Source organism: Canis lupus, chromosome 8, assembly GCF_003254725.2.
Source record: "Canis lupus dingo isolate Sandy chromosome 8, ASM325472v2, whole genome shotgun sequence".
In the NCBI taxonomy this organism is placed as follows: domain Eukaryota; kingdom Metazoa; phylum Chordata; class Mammalia; order Carnivora; family Canidae; genus Canis; species Canis lupus.
This window is the reverse complement of record NC_064250.1, coordinates 41,015,221-41,032,672: the sequence shown is the minus strand read 5'-3', so window position 1 is coordinate 41,032,672 and position 17,452 is coordinate 41,015,221. Positions and strand designations below refer to the sequence as shown.

General features: G+C 34.9%; 1 protein-coding gene and 1 long non-coding RNA gene across 17 annotated transcripts in view; one reads left to right on the top strand and one right to left on the bottom strand.

Annotated features, from left to right (window-relative positions):
* Window positions 1-15,948, top strand: part of LOC125755586 (uncharacterized) — a 42,345-nt gene extending 26,397 nt beyond the window's left edge. Inside the window, exon 3 of the long non-coding RNA XR_007412384.1 lies at window positions 15,764-15,948. This is a non-coding gene — a long non-coding RNA (uncharacterized LOC125755586). The remainder of the gene's footprint in view (window positions 1-15,763) is intronic.
* The window catches only part of GPHN (gephyrin), a 634,768-nt gene that overhangs the window by 276,963 nt on the left and 340,353 nt on the right, over window positions 1-17,452 (bottom strand). For 15 of the 16 annotated variants that reach the window (XM_025444205.3, XM_025444210.3, XM_025444207.3 and 12 more), the window contains one exon: window positions 477-571. In XM_025444205.3, coding sequence (XP_025299990.1) covers window positions 477-571 — 95 coding nt within the window. Of the gene's footprint in view, window positions 1-476; window positions 572-3,775; window positions 3,932-17,452 lie in introns of all 16 variants that reach the window. The other variant, XM_035720245.2, reaches the window with a different exon arrangement.

The following is a 17,452-nucleotide window of genomic DNA, read 5'->3' as shown; positions in this document are numbered from 1 at the left end:
CATAATTTTAAATATACTAACTTAATATACTACTAATATATTAATTCAGCTTTTTATGGTCACACATGAATATACCTACTTACAAATTCTTAATATATGAGAATAACTTTAGGAAAAAAGTCTACTGTTTCATTTTATTAAACTAGCATTTGATGACAATTAATGAATATTTATCAATGATTACAAATAATCATACACAAAAATAATTTTACATCTTAATAAACTGGACTCTTCTCTGGGTTAGGATTGACAGCTTTCAGCAAAGTATAGTATCTTCTAAAAGTTTAACATACATGTAAAAAAAAAACTTGAAGGAAAATGGTCAAGATTTAATAAGGATACTAAGAGTCAACTCTGGGGGAAAAAAGGGAGCATATTTAAGTGTTATTGACTTAAATTTCTTATATTTATTAGTCTATTGTAGTGATTAGTGGTATGGAATTAATTTTCTTTGCAACATGTTAGTGCTTTCTTACCTAGAGAGCATGCCCAGAGGTGTAACATTAAGTGATCCCATCAGCATTGCCAGGGCCATCCCTGGCGCTTCCCGTTCTATTACTTCTTTTGTAGCCTGTAATTAAAGATTAAATAGCAGACTGAGTGAAATTAACCAAAATGAAGGAAGGCAGAGTAGTAAACTTAATTTAAAAAGTAATTATAAATATTGCTTTCTATAGACCATACTTTATAGTTCCTAAACATTGTATTTAAGGTATCAAGACCCGGTTCTTTGAGACCTTTGAATAAAAGCTGAGAACCAGGACCTCCAGAGAAATAGGATGTATTAGTAGACCTCTTTATCTCTTGTAAATCTCATCTAAGAACCTAAATTTACGACATAGCCTTAGATTGCTGTAATAGCTCAATAGATTTTCACAGGGCAAGAAATCTGGGTATTTTTCAACTATTGCACATGAAATAATCCCTAAAACCTGAGATAATTTTGTATCTCTCCCAGATCTATTATTTTATGATATAATTAAAATGAACTCAGGAAGTCACCACATCAACTTTCTCATGTATTGGGTAGAAGAAAAACTCAATTTACCATCTTCATATTTTCAATATAAATTAACTATCTTATTATTGTAAAAAAGAATCAATGAGGTGGTAGGCTTTAACTATATAATAGAAGTTTTAAGATAGAGTATTCTTAAGACAAGGGTAGTCATTCTATTTCTTCTTGAAATAGAAGAAATAGAATAAAGAAGACAGCAAAGTTTCATTTTCTAAAGGTCAAATAGATACATTTATAATACTGTGATGGTAAAGATATGTTTTAGGAATACAGGACTGACTCCATTCCTAATCTTCTATTTCTACAGATGTAACAGGTTACAATAATTGGGCGCAATATAGGAATAAAGATTGCAAAAAAAAAAAAAAACAAAAAAACAAAACAACAAAAAAAACAAACCCAAAACTTATTCCAGTAAATAAGAAGAAAGGCAAATGAAATAAAAGGCAAATTATGGAGGAATATAAAGAAAGGTTAATTTTTAAAAGTATTTTATTAGAAGTTGAGGGATATTATTAAATAAGATTGTAGCTCTGGGCAAAAATTAGTTAGGGCCTTGACAAAGTAAATAAAATCCATCAAGTACATGTTAGATGCTGGTTGATGTTATAAATAAACTTTTAAGACACATATAAATTAGTTGTTTAATACCTTATAATTATATAGAGTAAACGATTACCAGAATTGATGTGATCTACTGGTCTGCCGAATTCTAGCATAATGCAATATTTAACAATAGCAGAAATTTTAAAGAAATATTAACACTATCATAATGCTTTTCAATAAACCTGCCTTAAAAATACAGAATTTTTTAATTCTCTAAGAAACTCCTAAATTCCTAAGTGTGAGAATTGATTACTTTCATTTAAATATATAGCTGAAAAATGTCAAGCTAGCATTATCTAGAATCTATCAGTTGTTTTCCAAATTCAAATATCTGGTATGATTCTGAGATCTCCTGAGAACAAACATTATTTCTGCATTATGAACTGCTTTATTGATGTTTACAACCTTTTCTTAGAGACTGTAAAACCGTAGAGAACTATCTTAAGAGAATTCTTTGGGTAGGACTAATAATTATTTCATTATCTGTTTGAAAAAGTCACAAGAGCAGTATTCAGCATTTAATCAACTTGGGATCCACGTAAAGATGATGTACTCCAAGTAAATTAACACACTTTATTCAAGGACAAATGAAGAAAATGTAAAAGTCGCTGAGAAGTCTTTTCACTTAAACAGATACTTCAAGTAATAACATTTATCCATACAACAAATATTTATTAAACATCTAATGGGAATCCCTGGGTGGCTCAGCGGTTTAGTGCCTGCCCTCAGCCCAGGGCGTGATCCTGGAGTCTCGGGATTGAGTCCCACATCTGGCTCCCTGCATGGGGCCTGCTTCTCCCTCTGCCTGTGTCTCTGCCTCTCTCTCTGTGTGTGTCTCTCATGAATAAATAATAAAATAAAATCTTAAAAAAAAATCTAGTATTTACTAGGTATTATTCCAGGCATTGATGTTACAGTAGTGAACAAAACAAACTTTTAAGAGTGTGCAAACTCAGTGTTTGTATAACCCTGATTAATGAATTACATACGACAATTACCTGTAAGAGATGCAATTCACTAATTTCTATAGATTCTCTAAAATATACCACTGGGTTTGGTTGGGCCACAGTGGTCTACCTAGAATGCTTCTTCTCACTTTTCAAAGAATTGTTTCACTGTATGTAAGTAGATCCAATGAAATGGCTCAGTAAAACTCGTATTTATATTAGCAAGTATTTGAGGCCATTGTATGTCACATTGCACTGTGATCCTCTTTAGGGGGAGAAGAAACTTTCTCTGAAGTGTCATGTCCAGGAATGGGTACTCCTCTGTGTCACCAGTTTTGTTTTGTCTTTTAAAAAATTAATGGTTGTGAATCAAGTTACCCTTGAAAACAGAGACAGACTTATGGATACTTTTTAGTACAGAACACAACTTAATTTCATCTTACTTTTCCTTGCTTAATTTCCCCACATTTATGTTATTAAAAGTTCTGTTTTTACATATTTGGGCAAACCATCCTAAATACTTTTCAGAGTATTAATACATATATAGATGATGGATAGATGGATGAATAAATGTATTCTTCATACAGAAATCTTCATTTTTTTCTAAACGTAATTTAGGGAGGGCAATTGATGGTGAAGCCCTCTAGATAATCTGGGCCTATAAACACATAGTTTCTTTATTTTAGACCATAATAGGAAAATATATACTGTGGTGATGCCACTAAAAGGCACTAATGTCTACAGTGGTGAGTGCTGAAGTTGTCAAACTCTTTCTAGGACTAGACACGAATCAACCTTTTTGATAAGGTCTTTCTAAATATTGGAAAAATAATCTTTTTTTTAAAAATCTATAGCCAATATATCTTTTCAATAAAATATCAGAACCCTTCTATTTACTTTTTATTTATTTTCTCTCCTACTAAGGCTGGTAGAGCAGAAAGACTACATCTGTGACATCAGACAATTCCACCACACAGTTAAGCTTCATGAGAGTAAGAGCTGGATAGATTGCAGCACCTAGTACAGTGCCCCACTATAGTATGTGTACTCAATAAATACTTGTTGATTAAATATAGGATGAATAAATGAACCAATATAGGTTTGAAACCCAGCTGTATCACTCAGTTGCTCTGCGAATGAGTACTAAACCTCTTGGAGCTTCAGTGTAACTTATGAATAAAATAGAGATAATAACAAAACCTACCTACATGTTATGAGAATTAAATCACCTAGCATAGAATAGGCATTCAATACATGTCAATTCTCTTTATGCCTCTTCTTTCCAATTCTCCTTACATCCTTGCAGTTTTGATTATACCAGTTAGAGGCCAGGAACAATACAAACATCCAGAAACCAAACCTAGAAAACAGTGGTTGAGAAGCAGAGATGAGGGGAAAGAGAATGGAGAGCAAAAACCTAAATGTAAGAACACTGGCAAATGGGGGACAGGAAGCAGATAACTGAAATCTTGGATAAGGGAACAAGCAACCAAATGAAGCATTGGAATCAGAAGATGGACAGGACAGCAAGAGCTGACTAAAAACATCTATAAACCATAAATGAAAAAGTACAACTAGAAGGCAAAGAGCAAGGGAATAAGATTTACTTTAGAATCAAATAAGAAAGTACTATCTATCTAAATTATTAGAAAATGGAAACAGAAGAATGGTTTTAATAGTTTAGCTTTATCTGTGCCTGTTAATGAGTATATAATAAGCATTCATTATCAACAGGCTGTTAATAATCAATGGAAAAAAAGAATGCCATTAAAAGTTTGAATTTTTTCTTAATCAGCTTAAAATTGTTTCCAACTTTCTTATACATTATTAAGTATTAAATTCTTTTTTTCCTCAAGTAATGGCAGAAGTTTATATTCTTACTTCAGATATAACCTTTTCTGAACTACTAGAGTCCAAAATAATAAAGTTCAAATGGATTTAGCCATTCTCTTTAAATAAAACATTTCATCTTTAACTTAATACTTTCTCAACTATGAAACTTGTTAAATACTTTCTAAACTACGAAACCTCCTATGGAAAATCACTTATCTTTTTTAATTTTATTAGTAACAGTTTCAAGAAAACATTAGTCAGGAAGTGCTTGAAAGACTGTTCAAATTGCAAAAAAGGGTGTCATAAACAATGATTTTATAGCCCAGAGAACTTGTCAATGAAATTCAGATCCATTTTAATTTCACAGGAAAAATAATCTTTAAAAATGTTATTGCTAAGAGGCAATGATGTTTAAATATGCACAAGACACATTAGCTAAATATAAATGTGAAGAAATTCCTCAAACTCATGGTGACTGTGAAAAACTACTTAGTGTAGATAGCGTTTTTAAAATTTTTCTAGACATATTTTTGTCAACAACATATAATTGATATATTAATATTTATATGTTTGTTGCTTGACTATATAGATTTAAGAAAATTTCCTCCTAACAATTATTGCAGTACTCTCTGATTAAATAATCTTGAATAACAAAGATTATCTTTGAAATGCCATCTAATAATGTTACTAATAATGTTATTAATAAAGCTAATCTATCAAGGTCGATATAGTTAGAGCAGTTGTTCTCAACCTTGAGTGTGCATCATAATGTCCTAAACACCTTGTTAAACACTGACTGCTGGGTCTCACTCACAGATTTTGATCAGAAAGTCTGGGTGGGGCCTCAAAATATACATTTTTTTCTTTTTTTTTTTAATTTTTATTTATTTATGATAGTCACAGAGAGAGAGAGAGGCACAGAGACACAGGCAGAGGGAGAAGCAGGCTCCATGCACCGGGAGCCCGACGTGGGATTCGATCCCGGGTCAACCAGGATTGTGTCCTGGGCCAAAGGCAGGCGCCAAACCGCTGCGCCACCCAGGGATCCCAAAATATACATTTTTAATATGTTTCCATGTTATGCTCATAATGCTGTCAAAGGACCACAATTTGAAAAAAACACTGCAGATGGAATGAGGCAGATTAATGATTACGTGTATCACTTGATCTAATCTTCATGATTACCTTATATTCAACTTTAAAGTAGATTGAGATAAATGTGGAGTATTTATCAGAGTAAATATAGACTTAGAGAGGAGATAAATTAGGTAAAAAAATAGGCAGTTTGATGACACCCAATTAAATTTTCCTTTATTGTTTAAAGGGCAAACACATTAATTTTATTTTGTGCTTTAAAAAAGGGTTATAATAAACCATTCAGAGCCTACCTCTATAATTATCCTATGGTACAAAGAAGCTATCTTAATATATTCCTTTTTTCAGGACTACACATTATGGATAATACGTGTACATGACTAATTCCTGGGGATATTCAAGGAGCACTAGCTATAAATCTATTCCTTTCCTCTCTCATTTAAGGAAGAGAGTAGAATGAAAGAGTCACATTATTCTAAGGGAAGCCTTGAATTTATTCTAATTAATTACAATACTCATTTGCATATTTTGTTAATTTTATATTAGCTGCAAACACCTTTCAACCAATCATAACACATCAGTGTATCATAACATGTGATTAAGTGGTTGAAGGCTACTGTTACAAAGGAGAAGCTGCAACCAGGGAATGAAGGTAGTTATCTCAGTTTTACTTGGAAGATATGATCTTATTTATGTATTTCTTTTCCTCAGAGTTTTTAGCCTTCTTAAATATTTACATCTTCTTCCACTCCTAGAAGTAGAAAACTTCTCAAAAAGGAGACACTCTCAAACTGTTTGTCAGTTAAAGTTGTACAGTGTTTAAATAAGATTTTCATATGATGAAAGATAAAGGAGACAGTTTAATTGTACAAAACACACAAAAAAGAGTAAAAATTTAAGTACTGCAGCAATGCCATCTTCCATTTCATTCAGTGAATATATACTTTGCAGTGAGCATGAGATGCCAAGAGTCCCACAGTTCAACTCAGTTTACTGAGTTAACATACCACCATGCTAAGTAAGATTCTAATGTTTAAAGATAAATATTTCTTCTATGCCATGGGGTCTTTTTAAAGCAAGCCAACCAATATATCTAGCTCAACAAAAAGATCTATTTATTTATTTAAATTATTTTTAAAGAGACTTTATTTATTAGAGAAAGAGTGTATGTGCAAAAGAGAAAGAGAGAGAAAACAAGCAGGGGTAGAGGAAGAAGCAGACTCCCTGCTTTAGCAGTAAGCCTGATGTGGGGCTCCATCCCAGGACCCTGGGATCATGACCAGAGCTGAAGGCAGACACTTACCCAAATGAGCCACCCAGGTGCCCACAAAAGGATTTATTTTAATGCTGGAATAAAAACCGGGTTTTGGACTACTGAGAATATGGCTTTTCATGGGTGATTACAAGATTTCTAAGTGTTACTTTAACAATGTAAATCTCACCTTGTTTTCTAACATTTAGATCCCAAACCTGTTAACCAACTTGAGAGTATATAGCAAATACTTCTTAACTTTACAACTTTTCTCTTTACACAGTTATTTTTCACATTATTTTCCTCCTTTATCTAAACATTAACTTGATAATCAAATTATCCAATAAAAAAATCAGGGAACTCAGATGAGAAAATTATTTTTATAAGAGATTTTTATGAGAATACTTATCTTCATATTTCACTTACATAAATAGCACTACTTTACATCTCATTGCAGGGAAAGGTGAAAGAATAGTGATCTATGGATTATTAGCATTTTCATATCTGCAATATACATTTATTCACTTTTGGCATTATGTGAAAAATAATATAGTTTTCCTTTAAGGTACTGTGTTGGTAGCATATGTCTTTTAATCCATATAGAAAAAATGCTCCTCAAAAGCTGATATGTAGATATGAGAAAATATACTGTTTCTCAAATCTGAAGAAAGATGAAGTTGAAAGACGATATAATTTGAAATTGTACTAAATGGGGCTGTCTGGTTAGTTAACTAGTGAGAACATAACCCAGTCTCTATTCCAGCTACTCTGAAGTTTGTTTTTTTTTAACGTAGTAAGTAGTGTATAATATAAACAGAAACATAACAGTTGCCTTAAAAAACTATACACTGAATCCTGACTTTAATAATGACACATAATTACTTGATATATCTAAAGCAAGTTTTAATATTCATATATATAACAATATAACTACATGTGCTTAAACATCTTAATTGAGAAAAAAAGAAACAATCTCCTACTTTAGGCCTATATGTACTATTTGGAGATGGCTCACTGCCAACTGATTTTAGAAAGCCTAAAACTCTGCTCTTTTGCCCTAAGATGTAATAATTCTCACTGTGGCCTAAGGACATGTAATTACCATGTTTAAAGTTCTCATTCTGCAAAACTGGATTTTCACCAGAATAGGCACATGTGATAAAGTGAGAGGAACAAGAAATAGATGAAGTAAAGGAAGCGGGATGAGTGGAAGAACTGTTGAAAGAAAAAAGCAAAAACAGCTCTTATTTTAATTATCATTATAAAGTGTTGTATTTTTGTCATCTCATATCACCCTCAGTTTTAAAATTAGAAGTCAATTGGAAAGAAGAAAATAAGTCCTTCCTAAAAAGAAAGAAATCCAATATTTCTGTTTTGAAATAAACTTAACTAAGTAGAAGTTCCATTAGTAAAGATGAGAAAAAAATGTATACACTTAAGTATTTGGAGCCTATGGTATGCTGTAACCTGAGTTAAACAAGTTGCTCTACAGTTGCTCATCTAAAGATTGATTATAACCTCTCATTTAATGATTAAGCTTTTTATTTGTCCTCTATAACCTAACAGTCCTTCATTGTTCACATATTAAATGAGTATCAGCTTAGGCTTTTATGCCTCTGGAAATTTATTCTCTGTTTTCCATTTGTAAAAAGTGGTAATGATATTTATTACATTTCTTATAAAACTAAAGCATTTTTAGCTAACTGAAAGAATACAGAATATAATGTTAGTATGGGAACATACACTACATTAAATTTATAATGCTCTGAAAAAGACTTATTTCTCATGTTTACTACACTGGAGAACTAAACATGACTAATATTATTTAACTGTGTACTTCAATAATAGAAATATTCATATCAGAAGTTTTAATTTAAGGTGCTTTTCTTACAAAACACCTACCAATATTTTGTTTAAATAGTTAACATATTCCTGTATTACATAAATACAGAGGAGATTTATTGATTCGCTTTTTGTAAATTTTATGACTAATCCAATGTCAGAGGGTAAATATATAGAAAACTCCAGAAAGGAACTCAGACCTATAAATTTCAATTCTGAATTAATCCATTAATCTATTATTGTATGCTTTCAATTTATAAGGCACTGAACCCTTTTCAGACACAGGAATGATTTTTTTTCCTCTGCTTAAATGCAATAAAACATATAAAATACTAAGTATCATTCCTAATACATATCAAGTACTTAGCAAATTTTGGGTACTATTATACTGAAACACAAATCTAAAGCCACGTATGTTGTAGAAGTTATTATAGCGAAAGCAATTATGAAAACTGAATAGTTCTATCAGAAAGAGAATAGAAGCTATGAGAGGAGCATGTCTGTTTTTGAATGTGTATGAATTACCAGAAGATGTCTGAAGAATGCAACATACTAGTGACAATCTTGAAAACTTAATGAAGAATTACCAAAGCAGCAGTTTTGAAGACCTCAATTACCAGGAAGATAGCCTTGGACATTACCATACCTTTCAAGGAGATTGGGAAAAGAATGTGAGAAAATTGAATATATCTCTTGAAGGAAAAAGAACTAATAGCACCTCTTGATTTATGCTTTTGCTGGGAGGAGCAAGATGGCGGAAGAGCAGGGTCTCCAAATCACCTGTCTCCACCAAATTACCTAGAAAACCTTCCAATCATCCTGAAAATCTATGAATTCGGCCTGAGAATTAAAGAGAGAACACCTGGAATGCAACAGTGAGGAGAGTTCGCGCTTCTATCCAGGTAGGAAGACGGGGAAAAAGAAGTAAAGGAACCAAGGCCTCCAAGGGGGAGGGGCCCCGCGAGGAGCCGGGCTGAGGCCGGGGCGAGTGTCCCCAGGACAGGAGAGCCCCGTCCCGGAGGAGCAGGAGCTGCACCGACCTTCCCGGGCGGAAAGGGGCTCGCGGGGAGTTGGAGCAGGACCCAGGAGGGCGGGGATGCCCTCGGGTTCCCTGAGACAGTAACAGAGCAACTGCGCGCCCAGGAGAGTGCACCGAGCTCCCTAAGGGCTGCAGCGCGCACCGCGGGGCCGCGCACGGCGGGACCGGCGGGACCCGGAGCAACTCGGAGAGGTTCGGGGGCGGCTCCGCGGAGGGGGCTGCGCCGCCCCGGGAGCAGCTCGGAGGGGCTTGGGCAGAGGAAGAGGCTCTGTGCGGAGGGAGCTGCGCTGTTCCAGGAGCAGCTCGGAGGGGGCTCGGGGGCGGCTCCGCGGAGGGGGCTGCGCGGCCCGGGAGCGCGAATCCAACAGCGCAGGCCCCGGAGCACAGGGCGCCGGGACACAGCCCAGGATCCCACCTCCCCCGGGACAGGCAGAGGCCGGGAGGGCCCAGGACAGCAAGGACGCTCCTGCCCCAGCTGAGCAGATCAGCGGCCCCGCCCCAGAGCCTCCAGGCCCTGCAGACGGAGTTCCTGCCGGAGCTGAATCCAGGTTTCCAGAGCTGGCCCCACCACTGGGGCTGTTCCTCCTGCGGCCTCACGGGGTAAACAACCCCCACTGAGCCCTGCACCAGGCAGGGGGCACAGCAGCTCCCCCAACTGCTAACACCTGAAAATCAGCACAACAGGCCCCTCCCCCAGAACACCAGCTAGACTGACAACTTCCAGGAGAAGCCAAGGGACTTAAAGTACACAGAATCAGAAGATACTCCCCGGTGGTTCTGTTTTTTTGTTTTGTTTTGTTTTGTTTTGTTTTGCTTTTTGATTTGTTTCCTTCCCCCACCCCCTTTTTTTCTCCTTTCTTTTTCTTTCTTTTTCTTCTTTTTTTTCCGTTTTTTTTTCTTCCCTTTTTTTTCTCTTTCTCTTTTCTTTCCTTCTTTCTCTCCTCTCTTTTTCTCTTTTTCCCAATACAACTTGCTTTTGGCCACTCTGCACTGAGCAAAATGACTAGAAGGAAAACCTCACCTCAAAAGAAAGAATCAGAAACAGTCCTCTCTCCCACAGAGTTACAAAATCTGGATTACAATTCAATGTCAGAAAGCCAATTCAGAAGCACTATTATACAGCTACTGGTGGTTCTAGAAAAAAGTATAAAGGACTCAAGAGACTTCATGACTGCAGAATTTAGAGCTAATCAGGCAGAAATTAAAAATCAATTGAATGAGATGCAATCCAAACTAGAAGTCCTAACGACGAGGGTTAACGAGGTGGAAGAACGAGTGAGTGACATAGAAGACAAGTTGATAGCAAAGAGGGAAACTGAGGAAAAAAGAGACAAACAATTAAAAGACCATGAAGATAGATTAAGGGAAATAAACGACAGCCTGAGAAAGAAAAACCTACGTTTAATTGGGGTTCCCGAGGGCGCCGAAAGGGACAGAGGGCCAGAATATGTATTTGAACAAATTCTAGCTGAAAACTTTCCGAATCTGGGAAGGGAAACAGGCATTCAGATCCAGGAAATAGAGAGACCCCCCCCTAAAATCAATAAAAACCGTTCAACACCTCGACATTTAATAGTGAAGCTTGCAAATTCCAAAGATAAAGAGAAGATCCTTAAAGCAGCAAGAGACAAGAAATCCCTGACTTTTAGGGGGAGGAGTATTAGGGTAACAGCAGACCTGTCCACAGAGACCTGGCAGGCCAGAAAGGGCTGGCAGGATATATTCAGGGTCCTAAAGGAGAAGAACATGCAACCAAGAATACTTTATCCAGCAAGGCTCTCATTCAAAATGGAAGGAGAGATAAAGAGCTTCCAAGACAGGCAGCAACTAAAAGAATATGTGACCTTCAAACCAGCTCTGCAAGAAATTTTAAGGGGGACTCTTAAAATTCCCCTTTAAGAAGAAGTTCAGTGGAACAGTCCACAAAAACAAGGACTGAATAGATATCATGATGACACTAAACTCATATCTCTCAATAGTAACTCTGAATGTGAACGGGCTTAATGACCCCATGAAAAGGCGCAGGGTTTCAGACTGGATAAAAAAGCAGGACCCATCTATTTGCTGTCTACAAGAGACTCATTTTAGACAGAAGGACACCTACAGCCTGAAAATAAAAGGTTGGAGAACCATTTACCATTCAAATGGTCCTCAAAAGAAAGCAGGGGTAGCCATCCTTATATCAGATAAACTAAAATTTACCCCAAAGACTGTAGTGAGAGATGAAGAGGGACACTATATCATACTTAAAGGATCTATTCAACAAGAGGACTTAACAATCCTCAATATATATGCCCCGAATGTGGGAGCTGCCAAATATATCAATCAATTATTAACCAAAGTGAAGAAATACTTAGATAATAATACACTTATACTTGGTGACTTCAATCTAGCTCTTTCTATACTCGATAGGTCTTCTAAGCACAACATCTCCAAAGAAACGAGAGCTTTAAATGATACACTGGACCAGATGGATTTCACAGATATCTACAGAACTTTACATCCAAACTCAACTGAATACACATTCTTCTCAAGCGCACATGGAACTTTCTCCAGAATAGACCACATATTGGGTCACAAATCGGGTCTGAACCGATACCAAAAGATTGGGATTGTCCCCTGCATATTCTCAGACCATAATGCCTTGAAATTAGAACTAAATCACAACAAGAAGTTTGGAAGGACCTCAAACACGTGGAGGTTAAGGACCATCCTGCTAAAAGATAAAAGGGTCAACCAGGAAATTAAGGAAGAATTAAAAAGATTCATGGAAACTAATGAGAATGAAGATACAACTGTTCAAAATCTTTGGGATGCTGCAAAAGCAGTCCTAAAGGGGAAATACATTGCAATACAAGCATCCATTCAAAAACTGGAAAGAACTCAAATACAGAAGCTAACCTTACACATAAAGGAGCTAGAGAAAAAACAGCAAATAGATCCTACACCCAAGAGAAGAAGGGAGTTAATAAAGATTCGAGCAGAACTCAACGAAATCGAGACCAGAAGAACTGTGGAACAGATCAACAAAACCAGGAGTTGGTTCTTTGAAAGAATTAATAAGATAGATAAACCATTAGCCAGCCTTATTAAAAAGAAGAGAGAGAAGACTCAAATTATGCTTTTGCTTAAGTTTAATAGAAAACAGTAATGTAGGGGAGCCTAGGTGTCTCAGTTAAGTGTCCAGCTCTTGATTTTGGCTCAGGTAATGATCTCAGAGCCATGGGATCAAACCCCACGTCAGGCTCTGTGCTTAGTCTGTGGCCTGCTTGTCCTTCTCCCTCTGCTCCTCCCCACTCTATCTTGCTTAAATAAAATCTTAAAAAAAAAAAAAAAAAAGAAAGAAAGAAAACAGCAATGTAACTATGCACCTAGCAAACGTGAAAAAATGTGTCCATAACTTTATATTAATTTTTAAATTTCCCTAACAATCATACACTAAAAATTAAAACTTTAAAAACAACAGTTGTCAGCATGGGAATAAGACTCAGGATGGTGAATAAAAGGGTAACATAAAGGATCAATGTTCCACTCAATTCAAGTTAATGCTCTGCTGCTTGTAACACAGGGGTCTTAATATACTCATTTTCAATCAACCATTATTATACTTCATAATAGAAAAATTTACTTTTTAAGAATCTCCACATATACTAGAGTAGATTAAAAATGTCAGTGAGTTACAACCTGGAAGAAATATAAAAGGAAGAACATATTATTTATTAAATAAAATTGACATAAGTTAGATGAAAGAAAATCCTTACCTTTATTATATTGGAAGAAAAATCTCTTAACACGAAACTTTAAAATAATTGGAGGCCTAATTCTTAAAAACTGTTCTAAAAAGAGGTGCAGCTATCCTTGCCACTGTATATTTGCATAATTACAGGAATGCTAGAAAGATTATAAATATAAAAAGTTCTTAGAAAATGAAATAACAGTTCTTATATATACTCTGATTTGAAATACATGTGTATAAAATAAGATTTTAGTCTATGAGGTTCTTCCAAGGAAACAATTTTTTATAGACTCGTGCAACACACATATTCTTTTGATGTGGAATTTGGGGTTAATATTTCCAAATCAGGATCTGTACTTCAAGTTCTCAGGATTGGAGACTCTTTAGGAACATTCATACTATAGTATTTAGAATAGTTTGCTACCCAAATGAAGCCTATGTTGCCTTAAAGACCAAGATTTAAGAAAAGTTAAAATAGAGTATAACATTGAAAAAATATTACTTCATAAAACTGAGGATAATGCACACATGTTGTAGGACTGGGATTGAATTCTTCAAGTTAGGGCTATAGGAAACTGAACAGATGACTCTACTAGGGTGGCTGGTAGGAGTGGGGAGGAAGTTGGTTGTATCCACAAATCTCATCATCTAGTCAGAATGGGTAGAAATGATTATCCTTATTAATATACAAACAACACATATACCAACATACACACAAAACCATAGGCTGTTTATTTATAATCTTTCCTCTTTCAATGCTATCTTGATGCCCATTTTAGCTCTATGATATGCTCTAGAAATTATACTCCTATGTTTGACTCAGGCTATACAAAAGCCAAACCAAATTCACAAGAATCAACAAAGGATATTTTAAAAATTCAGATTTTTTTTTTAAAAATTCAGGTTTTTAAAACAAACCTGAAAGATTTGGTAACCAAGCAATATTATTTTATATTAGGATAATTATGAACAGGCTAACTCAGATCCTCTCTTCACATAAAAAATTAAGTATCTAAGAGCAAAGGATACCCAACGCAGAAATATTAAGTAGGGCATATGGAAACTGGCATTTTGCTCAAAACTACAATAGGAAGGATAGACTTCTATACTTAACAGAATTTGCCTCTAGGGAAAAGACAGAAAACAAAGAAATAAATGGGGATGTGGGGAATGGTAAGACTAGATTCTGTCATGCTTTGGTTTCCCAGGTTTCTTCTTTCCTTAATGCAAGTTGCCCAGAAGCTATGAGACATTTTGTAATTTTCTCTGAATAATTTTCAGATACCACAACAAATTCTCTATTTTTAAAGCTTCTTATATTACAAAATGATGGGTCTATGTAAGCAATATTTTCCTTAAATCTTCCTGACCTGTCTCTGATCAGCAACAATAACAAGAAGATATCAAATAGAAACATTAGTTTTTACACTTGGAAGAAATCAGAGAAAAAATAAAATTATGACAGTACTCATTTCCAGCATCTCAAAATAAATCTGACCTAAATCAATCAGGGCAAATGTAGGTCTACTCTTAAAGTTAGTTATAAAAATGGAGATTAAATCTGAGTTGTTCTTGTGTCATTGAGAGAGGTAGGTAGTATTGCATAATAGTGTAGTATTAATTTTAGGGATAGAATTTTGTGATTCATCAGTTGCATATAACACCCGGTGTTCATCATATCAAGTGTCCTCCTTAATGCCATTACCTAATTGCCCCATCTACCCATCCACCTCCCCTCCAGCATCCCTCAATTTACTTATATTTAAGAGTCTCTTATGCTTTGCCTCCTTCCCTCTCTGTCCTTAATTTATCTTTCCTTCTCTTCGCCTATGTTCATCTGTTTTGTTTCTTAAATTCTGCATATGAGTGAAATCATACAGTATTTGTCTTTCTCGGTCTTATTTCACTTAGCATAATACACTCTAGTTCCATCCACATCATTGCAAATGGCATGATTTCTTGCTTTTTGATGGCTGAGTAATATTCTATGGCTGAGTAATATTCTATAATAGTAATATTCTATTCTATTTTGATGGCTGAGTAATATTCTATTGTGTGTGTATATATATACATATATACACACACATATATACACACACATATACCATATACATATATATATTTAGCAATTCATAGTTAATGGATATTTGAGCCCTTTCCATGTTTTGGTAATTGTTTTCAATCCTGGCATATTAAGATCATTTTATAGGTTGGTTTCAAGATTTTTCAGAGTTTTTCAATTAAGTGAAAAATAATTATAAGTCAGAGGTAAAATTAGTATGAGGGAGAAGCAAAACTTTTAATATTATATTAAAATATACTATTTTTATTATGTGATAAAATATTCTATTTACTCATTTTATTTAGTTTTTATTTATTTATTTTATTTAAGTAGGCTCCAAGCCCAGTGTGGAGCCGAATAGGGGACCCAAACTCACAACCTCGAGATGGAGACATGAGCTGAGATCAAGAGTCAGTCAGATGCTGACCCGACTGAGCCATCGAGGTGCCCCTGTATTAATAGATTTTAAAAAGTTGTTGCCCAAAACATCAAAGTGAAAAGGCAAGTAACAGTAGAAAAATTGACAATACTGCGTACATTAGGAAGAGAAAATAATACATTGCTTATTTAATTCGATTTTGAAATATACTATCTTCATCAAGAAAACCCTTTAGAACTTTTATCATAAATCACAAATTTAATAGGTACATGGAATCCTAGTATTTGATATATTGTTTTCCTAATAAGTATGGTTTATTTTCTATCCAAAATTTTAGAATAAGTTTCTATATATTATGAGCCTTAAACTATAAAGCTTTATTAAATAACTATATAAACCTATACATATTTACGACACAAAATGAAAACCTGTATAAAAAATTCATGGTATAACTTTTTCCATTCTTTAAATATATTATTTTTCCGTCTGTTTTATTACAGTGTTGTTTAAAAGCATCCTGTCATTCCTTTGTAAGTGATCTGTCCTTTCACTCTGGCTATTTTTAAGATCTTCCCTTTTATTTTGGTTTTGAAGTTTCACTTTAATGTATTCAGGCATCAATTAACTTTATTTACCCTTCTCAATTTATATTATACTTCCAGGACATGCGGTTTCATGTTTTTTCAATAGTTTGATAAATTTACAAACTGTTGCCTCTTTAATCATTGCCTTTCCTCCACTCTCTTTTCTGGGGGCTTTGATGTAATGTAGTTTCTTGTTTCTTCTTATTTCTTTCTTCATATTTTATTTCTCTCTCAAATTTATAAACATCATCTCTCCACGTAATTATTCCAATATGAAGTATTTTTCTCAGAAATATATTTCAGTATGCTAATTCTTCTGGTCTAATCTGCTGTTTCATCTGTTCACAAATTAAAATTTTTTTAATTTATATTTTCTCATTTCTAGGAGTCTTATTTTCTCCCAAATTGCTCATTCAAAAATAATGGTCGCTTGCAATGTCTTTACCTTTGTGTGTCTTTGTTCTTTTGAAGATTTCATCATAGGTAGACTAATCATGCATCCTGGATTATGAGGGACACTTTGATATACTTTTGTTGTGCCTGCATCCTGTCTGGGTTAGCATTAGTCCTAAACAAAAGTTCCCTAGTATGAGAAATGAATGATATGGTCACCAAAATCCTGGTTGTGCTATATTTTGTGTTTGACAGTTCTAGTCGTAGTCACAATTTTCAGTCCGCTGATTGATTAATAGTTTTGCTGATACTCATTACTTGATCTTATTAATCTGTTGGAGTATGGTTGACCTAAAACAGGGAAGATTTCCCTCAGTGAAAATTCTGCTTCTATGTTTAACTAGACGGTACCTCTAACCACTGACTGAGTCCACTTCAGCTTCCCACAGTGGTCTTACAGTCTTAAGGAATCCCAGCTTGAATTTCATATATAACTCTTTGTCCAATACTAAATATCTCATCAAAAGTGCAACCATAGCCATTTGTCCTTAGGGTGTCTCCTCTGTCTCCACAAAGTCCTGATTTCCTACAATTCTGGATCCAGTTGCCCGCTGCTTTGACCTCCAACTCATGGTATTTTGGGGGGGAAGAGTGAATCTAAAGACA